This window comes from Arctopsyche grandis, chromosome 13 (assembly GCF_051622035.1).
Source record: "Arctopsyche grandis isolate Sample6627 chromosome 13, ASM5162203v2, whole genome shotgun sequence".
NCBI classification, from domain to species: Eukaryota; Metazoa; Arthropoda; class Insecta; order Trichoptera; family Hydropsychidae; genus Arctopsyche; species Arctopsyche grandis.
The window spans coordinates 27,502,010-27,515,029 of record NC_135367.1 but is presented as its reverse complement, the minus strand read 5'-3'; the positions used below and the strand labels follow the sequence as shown (position 1 = coordinate 27,515,029).

The 13,020-nt window shown below is 32.9% G+C and overlaps 3 protein-coding genes and 1 long non-coding RNA gene across 6 annotated transcripts in view; 2 read left to right on the top strand and 2 right to left on the bottom strand.

The window, feature by feature from the left end:
- Positions 1–13,020, bottom strand: part of LOC143921412 (uncharacterized) — a 193,256-nt gene that overhangs the window by 58,588 nt on the left and 121,648 nt on the right. The gene's annotated exons all lie outside the window — the stretch shown is intronic.
- The window catches only part of LOC143921435 (uncharacterized), a 44,970-nt gene that overhangs the window by 12,035 nt on the left and 19,915 nt on the right, over positions 1–13,020 (top strand). The window lies entirely within an intron of this gene.
- On the top strand, positions 2,107–8,738 carry LOC143921426 (rap guanine nucleotide exchange factor 2-like). Its single transcript, XM_077444733.1, has 3 exons — positions 2,107–2,292; positions 2,619–2,799; positions 7,440–8,738. The coding sequence occupies exons 1-3, from the start codon at positions 2,168–2,170 to the stop codon at positions 7,953–7,955; spliced, it is 822 nt and encodes a 273-aa protein (XP_077300859.1). The 5' UTR covers positions 2,107–2,167; the 3' UTR covers positions 7,956–8,738.
- LOC143921421 (diphthine methyl ester synthase-like) lies at positions 10,013–12,686 on the bottom strand. Of its 2 annotated transcripts, none has more exons than XM_077444728.1 (5): positions 12,366–12,686; positions 12,104–12,286; positions 11,874–12,045; positions 10,520–10,654; positions 10,013–10,446 (listed from the first exon to the last, which is right to left on the bottom strand). In XM_077444728.1, exons 1-5 carry the CDS (start codon positions 12,498–12,500, stop codon positions 10,250–10,252), a joined length of 822 nt encoding a protein of 273 aa, XP_077300854.1. In that variant the 5' UTR covers positions 12,501–12,686; the 3' UTR covers positions 10,013–10,249. The 2 variants fall into 2 exon arrangements, with proteins under 2 accessions (XP_077300854.1, XP_077300855.1); XM_077444729.1 differs by having other exon boundaries at positions 10,117–10,440.

Below are 13,020 nucleotides of genomic sequence, written 5' to 3'. Positions count from 1 at the left end.
AAGATTATATTTTTTTTCAATGATGAAATACGTTTACGAAAAAAAAGCGCATACTTAAATTCGTTCGCGGAGCTCGAATAATTTTTTTCGGCTTTTCCCATAATTAAATTATTACATCGTTTACGATTCGCAGAGGCAATTCTCGAAAAAAATAGCTTTTTAAAGTAATTTTAAACATCTCCCGTTCTATGGTTATTGTTGAAAATTACATTGAGCCACAAAAAATCACGTTTTTTAGTTACCAGAGCGGAGACTAACCAATCTTTACTAACTTTGACCCACTAAATTCGAATATGATATTGATTTTTGCTGGTTGGTGATCGTTTACGAGATATGAGCGTTTAAAAAAATGCGCGATTTTTACAGTTTTTTGGCTTTTGCGGTCTTTAACTCAAAACCTAGTATTGCTGTGCTCAAAGTGAGTATTGGAATCAATAGTCAGATGTTTTTCCTATTGATTGTGATATTGCATTGCTTTAAAATACTTATAATTAATTGTCTAGCGAATTTTAAAAGTCAAAAAAATATTTTTTTTACGGATTTTTTCTCCGTGCTATTTTGCATTTATTTGGCAATTTTTTTATTTCACCTCGTTTATAAGGATTGGTTTTCTATTTCAATATTTTTTATTTTTATCTAAACGTACTAACTCGAGCGGTAATTGCAATTTAAATGCTTTCGTTTTTGTTGCTCAGTGTTATTATAGTCACATTAAAATCTATATGATAGTTTATAGTAATTAAGGCTCATTTCGTTTATCAATAATTTAATAAGGTATATTTTTACTAATTAATATCTTTCGCTTTTGTAAATTCGAAACATACATACATATGTATAACGAATTATGTTTACATCTATAACTGTCATCCAGCGCTCATCTGTTCATCTAATGTATAATTTCTTTAATAATATTTTATGCGTATAAAATATTACAAAGACCTTACAAGAAATTATATATTTTCAAATATTTGGACCGAATGAACGAACTCATTCAAAACGTTTTTTTTTACTATGAGTGGCAGTTTTATTGCCTAAAGATAAATAATACCGCGTCTCATAGGCTAGGCTACAGATGCTCTGCAAGTCATTTTGATAAAAGGGTTCTCAAAACGACTTTTGACAACTGTTTCTCGAACTACTTTTTTTCTTGATTGTTTTACATGACATGTTATACATACATATGTAAGGTTTTTCAACGGGTTTTTGCGGTATCATAAATTCATGGCCCTCAAATTTGGTTTAAAATAATGCAATGACGTAAATGATTTTATACCCTTTATCCTTTTATTAAATTCAAATTATTCTGAAATGGTTTTCATCCTTTTTTCAAAACCTCTCCGATAAAATAAACGTTTTTTATTCCAAAAAAAATGGCAAAGTTTCAAAGCGATCGGAAAAGTTTTAGGAGGTTTGTCCAAAACTAAGATAAACCTTGTAATTTTCAAATGTTATAATTAGCATGGAAATAATTTTTTCAATGTATGTATGTGTGTGTTGTATGAATGTACATACATATGTACATATGTTATTTTGAAAATTTTCAATTTAATATTTATTTTCATTATTCATCAATGAAAAGTAAATCAAAAAACTTTATTAATACTATGATTTGATGAATATACTAAATATTGGCGATTCTAGAATTGATTTAATGTTGAGAGTTACAAATTTTACACGTTTTGGATTTTCGTAAGATTAAAAATAAGCACCAATCACACGGTTGATCCCATATTTTTTAAGATCATCGAAAGCCGATGCAATTCGCGCTATTATATAAGTATTTTTATTTTTATTTTTGAACATTAAATTTGTACGAATATTTTTTACGTAAATTTGTACGAATATCGACACAAATTAAAAATCATGCGATATTTCTTCTATTTGAATTTCATCATTGAATATCAAAGAAAAATACTACATATAGATATATGTATATACAAAACGTGTTATTGTCTAGCATTCAGGAGTTTTTTATAACTTTCTATTGTAGGAGATATTTCGAGTCTAAAATGGTCAGTCTATTGTTCCGAAAAACTAGCGAGAATGAATCTGACCCAGGCAGAGAAGTGTTATACAATAGAAGTGCCCCAAGGCATCAAAAGTGTCGACAGTTGAAGCGTGGCTGTAGCCACACTTAATTTTTTTCCGCCGCAGTCGTGTTCCGTGTATGGGGCTGGTCATATCTCTGATAAACATTGTTCATATTACTGGCAAGATGGGGAAGTGCATCATTAAAAGTTGCACAATGCATTCAAATACACACAACAAACAACATGGAATACATTTTCATAGGTAAGTTGATCATTTAAGTAACATATTATTCAATTAACATCGTAATTTGACAAGTTGCATGTTGTGTCTTGCGACCGCCGGCGATTGCATACAAAATATCAGGGGTGCACCAGAGAAATGTAAAAATAATTTTAAAATAAATGTAAAAACATTTCTCTGGGTAGCACCGAATACTCAATTATATTCATAACCAATTCACTCAATAAATTTAATTAATAAGTTTTAATTAATAAGTCACCAACTCAATAAGTTTAATTAATGTAAACATCGTTCATTTTATAATATACATATTTTAGTTGAAAATATACATTACACGCTAATTTTAGAGTTCCTAAGGACAGCCAATTACGAGAAAAGTGGGTAAACATAATCCGCAAATGGAGAAGAGCAACCGATTGGCTACCAACGCCCAACACCATTATATGCTCAAACCATTTTAGAGCTGAAGATGTTTTAACTTTATCGAAATGTGTCAGGTTAAAAAAATATGCAATTCCAATATCGGAGGTAAGCTTTAATTATTATTTTCTGTGTATTGTATTTCGGTGTTATATAAAAGGTGAATTAATCTTTTTTTTATTATTTGTATCAATATTTAATTGTAAATAAATATATAAACATGTATATACTATTATCAAAAAATAAATAAACTATAAATAAAAAGGACTTTTATTTCTGTAGTGAATTTGTGATGACCCTAATTCCAGTCGTGAAAAAAGGTTTGTTAATTAAAAGCTGGCGTGTAGACACGATGTTCTGACTCTTTCTCGCGCGCGGACACGCTTACGAGCGTGACAGAGACAACTAATACTAATTATGGTACTGTGAACGCGGTTGACACGGGATATTTGTTCAAAAGGGCACTTCTATTGTATAACACTTCTCTGGACCCAGGTACCTACCCTTTTTTTTGTCGAAGGGATCCGTAACGGAATGCGAACACAAATTATACAAAACTTAATCTATACTACGTACATACATAGATAAAGTAAATATAAATAAAATGTGCATGGTGACTTTGAACCGCATGATTTTTAATTTGTGTTGATATTCGTACAAATTTAATGTTCAAAAATAAAAATAAAAATACTTATATACAGTTTTTGCAAGCCTATTTCACCCTTTTGCTAATGAAATTCACTTAACACAATGAAAATTGATTCAGATTAACAGAATGAAAATTGAAAAATTGAAAATAAAAAAATAAAAATAGTATTTGCACCTTCTAAATAAATATCTATGGTATGTACAAATATAAATATAAGTTTAAACTATAATACATAAAAAGCACATTTTGTTTAATTCGGTTTCTTTTTTTTTTAATACGATTTTTGAAAAGGACGAATTTCATTTGAAAAAGGGTTAATTTTCATTTGCAAAAGTACTAATTTCATTTGCAAAAGGATGAATTTCATTTGCAAAAAGGGTGAATTTCATTTGCAAAAGGGTGAAATAGGCTTGAAAAAATATTATTAAAGAAATTATATATTAGTTGAACAGATGAGCGCTGGATGACAGTTATACATAGATGTAAACATAATTCGTTATATATATATATATATATATATATATATATATATATATATATATATATGTATGTATGTATGTATGTTTCTAATTTACAAAAGCAATAGATATTTACCTACATAGTAATATATTAAATTATTGATAAACGAAATGAGCCTTAAATACTATAAATTACTATAAACTATCATATAAAATTATAATATGACGAAAATGTCTATATTTTTAATTCTTACGGCTAATTTTTACTTTATCTATGTACGTAGTTTTTGATATATGTACATACATACATATGTACCTAAACGCATCATAACATTATGGACTCGTTATTAAATAATTATTTAAAAAGCATAATTTTCAACAATAACCATAGAACTAGAGGTTGTGAACGAGAAATCTTGTCTCGAGATTTCTCGAGAAATTTTGATTCTCGTTTCTCGAGAATATTTTATTGTAAAATTTCGAGATTCTCATTTCTCGAGAATATTTTATTATGAAAATTCGACATTCTCGTATCTCGATAAAATATGGGATCAACCGTGTGATTGGTGCTTATTTTTAATCTTACGAAAATCCAAAACGTGTAAAATTTGTAACTCTCAACATTAAATCAATTCTAGAATCGCCAGTATTTAGTATATTCATCAAATCATAGTATCAATAAAGTTTTTTGATTTACTTTTCATTGATGAATAATGAAAATAAATATTAAATTGAAAATTTTCAAAATAACATATGTACATATGTATGTATGTATATGCATTCATACAACACATACATACATTGAAAAAATTATTTCCATGCTAATTATAACATTTGAAAATTACAAGGTTTATCTTAGTTTTGGACAAACCTCCTAAAACTTTTCCGATCGCTTTGAAACTTTGCCATTTTTTTTGGAATAAAAAACGTTTATTTTATCGGAGAGGTTTTGAAAAAAGGATGAAAACCATTTCAGAATAATTTGAATTTAATAAAAGGATAAAGGGTATAAAATCATTTACGTCATTGCATTATTTTAAACCAAATTTGAGGGCCATGAATTTTTGATACCGCAAAAACCCGTTGAAAAACCTTACATATGTATGTATAACATGTCATGTAAAACAATCAAGAAAAAAAGTAGTTCGAGAAACAGTTGTCAAAAGTCGTTTTGAGAACTGTTTTATCAGATTTTATTTTTTTATTATTTTGACTTGCAGAGCATCTGTAGCCTAGCCTATGGGGCGCGGTATTATTTATCTTTAGGCAATAAAACTGCCACTCATAGTAAAAAAAAAAACGTTTTGAATTAGTTCGTTCATTCGGTCCAAATATTTGAAAATATATAATTTCTTGTAAGGTCTTTGTAATATTTTATACGCATAAAATATTATTAAAGAAATTATATATTAGATGAACAGATGAGCGCTGGATGACAGTTATAGATGTAAACATAATTCGTTATACATATGTATGTATGTTTCGAATTTACAAAAGTGAAAGATATTAATTAGTAAAAATATACCTTATTAAATTATTGATAAACGAAATGAGCCTTAATTACTATAAACTATCATATAGATTTTAATGTGACTATAATAACACTGAGCAACAAAAACGAAAGCATTTAAATTGCAATTACCGCTCGAGTTAGTACGTTTAGATAAAAATAAAAAATATAGAAATAGAAAACCAATCCTTATAAACGAGGTGAAATAAAAAAATTGCCAAATAAATGCAAAATAGCACGGAGAAAAAATCCGTAAAAAAAATATATTTTTGACTTTTAAAATTTGCTAGACAATTAATTATAAGTATTTTAAAGAAATGCCATATCACAATCAATAGGAAAAACATCTGACTATTGATTCCAATACTCACTTTGAGCACAGCAATACTAGGTTTTGAGTTAAAGACCGCAAAAGCCAAAAAACTGTAAAAATCGCGCATTTTTTTAAACGCTCATATCTCGTAAACGATCACCAACCAGCAAAAATCAATATCATATTCGAATTTAGTGGGTCAAAGTTAGTAAAGATTGGTTAGTCTCCGCTCTGGTAACTAAAAAACGTGATTTTTTGTGGCTCAATGTAATTTTCAACAATAACCATAGAACGGGAGATGTTTAAAATTACTTTAAAAAGCTATTTTTTTCGAGAATTGCCTCTGCGAATCGTAAACGATGTAATAATTTAATTATGGGAAAAGCCGAAAAAAATTATTCGAGCTCCGCGAACGAATTTAAGTATGCGCTTTTTTTTCGTAAACGTATTTCATCATTGAAAAAAAATATAATCTTGAAAACTTTGAGAATCGCTATTAGAAAATATTTTGTTATTATGTATAACTAATACAGTGTTGAGAAAATTGAGAATAGAGTGTGAATTTATCCAATTGATAAAACTGAAATATAACATTTAAAAGAAAAATAAGTGTGTCCATTTGAAAAAAAACTAAAAGCACTGCGCGAAAGATTCAATCGATCATTTTTCTTTTATATTATTTTGGAGAATATGTAGGTACATATGATTTGTCATCTTACAATTATTTTTTGTGAAAAGGTGCTACACATGTATTTATAAAAGTACGTTTAATATAAAATTCCAGCAAATGTAATATAATATAGCGAAAAAAATTAATAGTATGATTCGTGTTGTTACGAAAAATTGGTAAAACTGAAACGAAAAATAAAGCGGTATAAAGCATATGTATGTAGGTAGAATATTTGTCAGTGCATCGGAAATTCCTATAACGCTCCGTTCGCGGTCGTTCCTTGCAAAACGCAGAGTTTACGTAAGCTTGGCGACCACTTCACCAGCGGGCCGCGTCGGCGGTCGCCCACGCGCCCAGGTCGCCCAGTCGCCATCGCCCAGTCGACGATCGCCCAGTGCGATGGGCGCCCAATTGACGCAGGGCCCAATTGACGCAGTGTCCGCCAGTCTCGTCGTCCAGTTGTCGCAGTGGCGAGTAACACTGGTCGACCAATCGTCCTGGGCGCCCAATTGTCCGTGTCCCTGTTGATGCGTAAGAGAGGAATTTGCTTTTGTCGAGGCGTAGAATTTTCTGGAATGATTGATGGAAGTGGTTGTTGATGCGTAAACGAGGAATGCACTTTTGTCGAGGCGTAGAATTTTCTGGAATGATTGGCGCCGTTCCGCTCGATGTAGTTTAATGGTGGCGGCGTGTTTCGACCGTTTTGGTTCCACTCGACTGGTAGGGGCGTTCCGCTTGAGTTTAATATAATGACTGCAGGTGTGCGTCGTCTGGGTTTCGTTCCGCTCGAGTGTGAAGGGTGGATCATTCTCGAAGGAACTGGCGATTGATTCCAAGAAGTGCACGTGTTGTGTGGTGAGTTCTGCGAGGAATGTGGTTTGTTGTTGTGGAATATTCTCGAATGTTTCGATGTCGATGACGATGACGAGATTCCTACATATGTATACGTGAATATCATTGTTTGTTACATTGTAATCAAATCTAATCGATTTTACATAGATATAATTGCATAGTTGAAATATTTGTTCAGAATGAATCGTAAAATATTTAAGAATGAGTCAAAATATCAAGAAAGGCTTATGTGATATTATGTATTATCTCTAGATATCGTTATTTTGGACTAATGTTTTGTATCGGTTTGATTTCAGATTGGAGAGATGACGTCCGTGCACAGCTCCCTCGACATGGACGGCGAACTCGACCTATCCGGTCTGCTGGAGTCCATCGTCGACTCGGACGAAGAGGAGGACTTCGAGGAGACCGTCAGTCTTACGGTGAGGGACGCCGTTCGAGACTGCCTCGAAAAAGATCATTTCGAGAGGAACGAAGACGACGTGGAAACCTTGTTAGAATTCACCCAGCTTCTGAAGGCGTTCACGAACATGACTCTAACTGTTCGACGAGCTCTCTGCTCCCTCATGGAGTTCGCCGTCGTCGAGAAAGCTGGCACTATAGTGATGAACGACGGCGAGGAACACGACTCGTGGTTCGTTCTCATCAATGGACACGTCGAAATCAAACACCCGAGCGGAGAGATTGAAAATTTACGCGTCGGAGACAGCTTCGGCACGTTGGAGGCGACGTTGGAGAAGCTGCACCATCGAGGCATCATGACGACCAGATGCGACGATTGCCAATTCGTCTGCATCACGCAGATAGACTAATACCGTATCTTGCAGCAGGGCGTGGAGAATACGAGGCGGCACGAAGAAGGCGGCCATCTCGTCATGATCACGGAGCTGCGGAACGAAGCCAATCAAGGACACGTCGTCATACGGGGGACGTGACTGAAAGGGCTGACGCATCATTTATCAATAATTTTTAATACTGAAAAAAGTGCTTCTGGAAACCCAATGGTTTATATTGGTAACAATTCGAACATCCATTTTATAAAATAAAAATGTGCATTTAAAAACATTTTAATACATTAAAAAAAGTTTCTGTTCAGATTGCATTAGAAACTTTGCTTTGAACATTTTATTTATTTATTTTATTTTATTGTCACAAATCAATACACACTCGCCATTACAGATTTGCTCCAATGCGACGGGTGTACGTTAATGAAATACATAAACAATCAGAAATCAGAAATACAGTAATACATACATATACAATCAGAATATATAGAATATAAAAATAATGAAATACATAAACAAATCAGAAATAATAATCATAGTGACATCTATGGATTTCAGATTACTGTGTATAATTAATACAAATTATACACAGGCAGATTTTTGTGACAACAGGATTAGATTTTTTTAATACCAATTTTCAGGAACCGTTTCAGCAATGATCAGATAAAATTGGCAAACTCTGATAGAGAAACGATCGATTTGGAGTCACAAAACCCCCAAATCTAACCAGCAGTGGCGAGGACACGAACCTATGACCTCAGTGATGCTAAATATATACGCTATCACTAAGCCAAACTGCTGGCTAAATTGACATTGAAAAAAATATTTGCTACTTAAAAAGCGGATAAAATGTGCATTAAAATGACAACATCGCGATTACCAAAATACGAACTGACAACGACCAACGCTTCTCTCTACTGGATTCCTTCTTTTTTTAATTACTCTTCGGCTTGCGAAACCTACGACTCGATGACCTGACATCATCATTCACACAAAAGTTGACACTTTTGACAGTTGACAATTATTGTCAATAGCGGAAGACTGCAACGTTGCAACTTTTTGTATCTTCTAATGCTAAAATCTATTATTTAATTGTCACTTTATAGTGCCAAAATATTTTATTCGATGCACAATACGAGATTGTATAATGCACCGAAAATAATGCCAAATTTTAATGCACAAAACATTTATTTTAAGATACAAAGTATTTTTCTCAATGTACAGTTAAATCGCACCTGTCTATATTTATGTGATGATGACTCAATAGTTTTGTATTATAGATAATCGTGCTTGCGCACCATGAAATGAGGCTTATCGGAATCGGTACCAGATATATTTGTATATAAAATTAAATTTTTTATATGTATAAACATTCCATTACATTATCTCAGATTTTATGTGCGAAAAAAATCACTACTTGTATTGAAAAAATGTTCTTCTCGTTTGTTTTAAGGTAGCGTCAAAGATTTTATAAAATTTTCGAAACTCGCGCATTTTCAGTGTCCTAACGGCCATACGTTAAGTTACCCCATAAGAAACGTGCGAAGAATTCCAAAGATTTTTTAGAAACTTAGTAATGTGAAAATTATCTTTAAATGTATTCTGTTGTTACCCTGTGAACTTTCCAGTCGACGGCTGGTGTGTATAGTTTGTAGCTTTTAACTCGTAATGGCACGGTTATAACTTATGTTTGCACATTTTAAACAATGCATACTACATTTATATACAAAAAAACGGTACAATCTTTTTGTCTATTATGTTTAAAAAACCGGATTATTGTTTTTTTTTTTTATATAAATAATGATATATATATATATAATAATTAAATTATTATCTAATATGATGATGTAAATAAGAATTTAATAATTTATAAATGTATAAATATCTGACTCATAGAATATAAAATTTGAAGAGTTTTCAAGATCGCATTATGACGAGCGGTCGAAGAAGAGGCAAGAAAACGGTATTATGTTTCAGTTCAAATGTAAACTCTCTTACAATTAGTTATATTTTGAGACATTGTATATTATTATGATAATTATTTAAATTAATAAGAATCTCTATTGAAAATGACAAAGTTTTTAGACGTAAGTTTTATTCCAATGCACATATTTATCCATATATATATATATATATATATATATATATATATATATATATATATGAATACAATCGCATCACACATTCTCAGACTGTAATAATGATTTTTATATTGTCTATACAAAATGAATGTTTAGAATCCATTATAAAAATATTTATTGAAATAAAATTTCTATCTGCAATCCTCCGTCGTCGTACTTTTCAATCGTATCCACATTTTATCATACATCAAGTTTGAATTGCTCGAGGAATTCCTCCTCGAGCGGATGCAAAACTCTGGCCGGTATCACTAGGCTGTGCAACGGCGGGCCCAAATCCGTCTCGCACATTTGCCTCATCGTGCAGGCGGCTATTTTCTGCGTCTCCGCGCCGACTCTGGCCAAGCCGACGACCAACGAGTCCACCGTCAGATCTGAAACTATAATTTTGAAACAATAAAATTATAAATTTACACAATATATACTAATGGGGCATTTTTTATTTATTATCACCTGTATTTTCAGTCCTATTTTGTATAATTTCTATTAATTGCTGGCATGCTTGACTCGTCGACATAAATCTCGGCTCCATATATACTTTGACTTTCTTCGTCAAGCTCTCCTCAGTGGGTTCTTTAACTTTGATATCTTGATTTTGATTTTTAAATGCTTTTTATTATTACGAAATTATGTTCACAATACATCTTATATCTATTTTAATAGCTACTGATCTACTGATCATTTTCTATTTTACAATTTTAATTTAATTTGGTTAGTAATCACAGTATTATATTATTCTAATGTTAATCTAAAGCATAATAGGAAAAAGAGCTCAAAAACCTATTTACAATCCTTATAAATGTTCATAATACATCTAATACATAATATTAATTAAAGACTATCTAAAGTCGATGACCTAAAGCAGATTGTGTTTAGGTAATCTGTGTTTATACCTGAAGGGTATAGACATTTTGTTGTAATCACCGAGACTCTTCACAAGTGTGTTAGTATGGTTATTAGTGATTCTTTCATAGAATCTACTGGTTAGTTTGTTAGTAATGTCTGTAACAAAACGGAATATTATATATAGCATGCAGTTTTTTCAGGTTAGTATATATGGGTGTATTATAAATTATTTTAAGGGATTTATTTTGTATTACTTGGAGCTTGGAAAGGTTAGTATTCGAGGCGTTATTCCATACAGGTGAAGCATAGGTTAATAATGGTAATATGAGCGCGCGATATAATTTTATTTTATTTAGCGTTGATAAAGAACTATGGCGATTAAATATTGGATATATTGAGGATATACCCCGCATCGCCTTGCATTTCGCTGCCTCAATGTGAGGTGCCCATCTCATTCTTTTATCAAACGTTACTCCTAAATATTTTATTACTGACTGCCATTTCAGACTTTCTCCAGAGGGGATTTTCAGATCTGAACTTGGCTTATGTTTTCTAACTTTGATATCTGAAATTTGGAATAGCAATAGAAACAGTTAATTTTCAACAATAACTGGGTTTACTGGACCGTGTCTTGACACAAACTGACTGTGAAAGAGCTCGTCGAAAGGTTTTGATTACTTTTCGGTCCCCTTATTATACTATTGATTATACAGCGAAGGTTCAGTATCTTTTCAGTGTGTATTTGATGTAAGATTCAAAATGGCCGCCGCGCCAGTTTTTGTTCGTTTTTCACTCGTTTGTGGTTCACCGAGAGAACTTTGTGGATCCAAATGATAGTGAATTGCATACGCAAAATGTTGAGAATATGGATGCGAGCGAAACGGAAGCTCAAACATCAAATACACACATTGACCCGGCGCTGAACCTTTACCGATTAGACTAAAGTCTATAATTTGAATACCTAAAAGGCATAGTGTATGTAAGCCTCTTGTATAGTTGCCTAGAATTTTATCAAAGAAACTATCGGGCTTCCAATTATCGGTCCAGAACGGAATTGATATAGTTTCTCCAAAAGAGTATAACTGCAATCCACAGCATCCTACGGCGTTTATAATAGAAGCATTTTGAATCACCTGCAATGAGATTGGTTAAGTATTTAAATGAGAGTTGAAATTGTCAATTAGAATTTACCTTGTATGGGATGTTCTTTTGCTTGGCTCTTAATAGTATATCGGTATGGGTAGTGGCTCCGAGCGGGTCTCCGACTACTAGTAGTGCAACATCTTGATCTTTGCTACCGTTGAGTAATTCGTCAGTGCCACTTTCGCAAAGTTCTCGGTCGGCGACGATGATCTCCCTTCCGTAGAACTCCTCCTGGAATGGTTGTTATTGTTTATTTGGTGTGAAGTGAGGTTATGTACGTGGAGCGGTGCGGTGTGTGACGTTTGTTTACTAGGGCTTTGTGTCCGACGGTGAGTTGGGAAGTGTAGGCTTCCAAGTATACTTTGTGGCAACCCTTAACGGCTTCCAGGCCTCGCACTGTGATGTCGCGCGCGTCTCCCAACCCTAGACCTACCAGGAATAACATCACGTCTGTTTCAAATCACTTCAGACACACGTCAAGTTTGACAGTTGTGCGATTGCATGCTACCAACTGTGTCATTATTTTTTTATGCTATACAACTGTCATTGTTTAGTAGAATTTTTAAGCTATAATATAAAGGTAAACGGACTACTAGTCATATGTGAACCAGTCACAGGACAACCGGTCGCTCTAGATCGGTCACACGTGATCACTCGTCACACTAAAACTAGTCACGAGAAAACTGGTCACACCCGAAAATTGGTCACGAAAAAACTGGTCACACCCAAAAATTCGACCAATTTTTAATTTTTGGGTTTGACCAGTTTTTTCGTGACCAATTTTCGGGTGTGACCAGTTTTAGTGTGATGGGTGATCACGTGTGACCGATCTAGAGCGACCGATTGTCCTGTGACCGGTTCACACTTGACTAGTAATCACCGAACCAATATAAAAATCTTATAATGTTTCCGAAAGCTCCCGTTCACTAATAACTTATAGCAGCTATTCTCGCGCACCTCCGTTG

Excerpts from the sequence above, each read along its gene's own strand:
- LOC143921426 (XM_077444733.1), top strand. The coding sequence starts at position 2,168 with ATGGGGCTGGTCATATCTCTGATAAACATTGTTCATATTACTGGCAAG. Across the intron at positions 2,293-2,618 it reads CATGGAATACATTTTCATAG|AGTTCCTAAGGACAGCCAAT; the intron begins GTAAGTTGATCA and ends CGCTAATTTTAG. Across the intron at positions 2,800-7,439 it reads ATGCAATTCCAATATCGGAG|ATTGGAGAGATGACGTCCGT; the intron begins GTAAGCTTTAAT and ends GTTTGATTTCAG.
- LOC143921421 (XM_077444728.1), bottom strand. The coding sequence starts at position 12,500 with ATGTTATTCCTGGTAGGTCTAGGGTTGGGAGACGCGCGCGACATCACA. Across the intron at positions 12,287-12,365 it reads CCGTCGGACACAAAGCCCTA|GAGGAGTTCTACGGAAGGGA; the intron begins GTAAACAAACGT and ends CAACCATTCCAG. Across the intron at positions 12,046-12,103 it reads AAAAGAACATCCCATACAAG|GTGATTCAAAATGCTTCTAT; the intron begins GTAAATTCTAAT and ends ATCTCATTGCAG.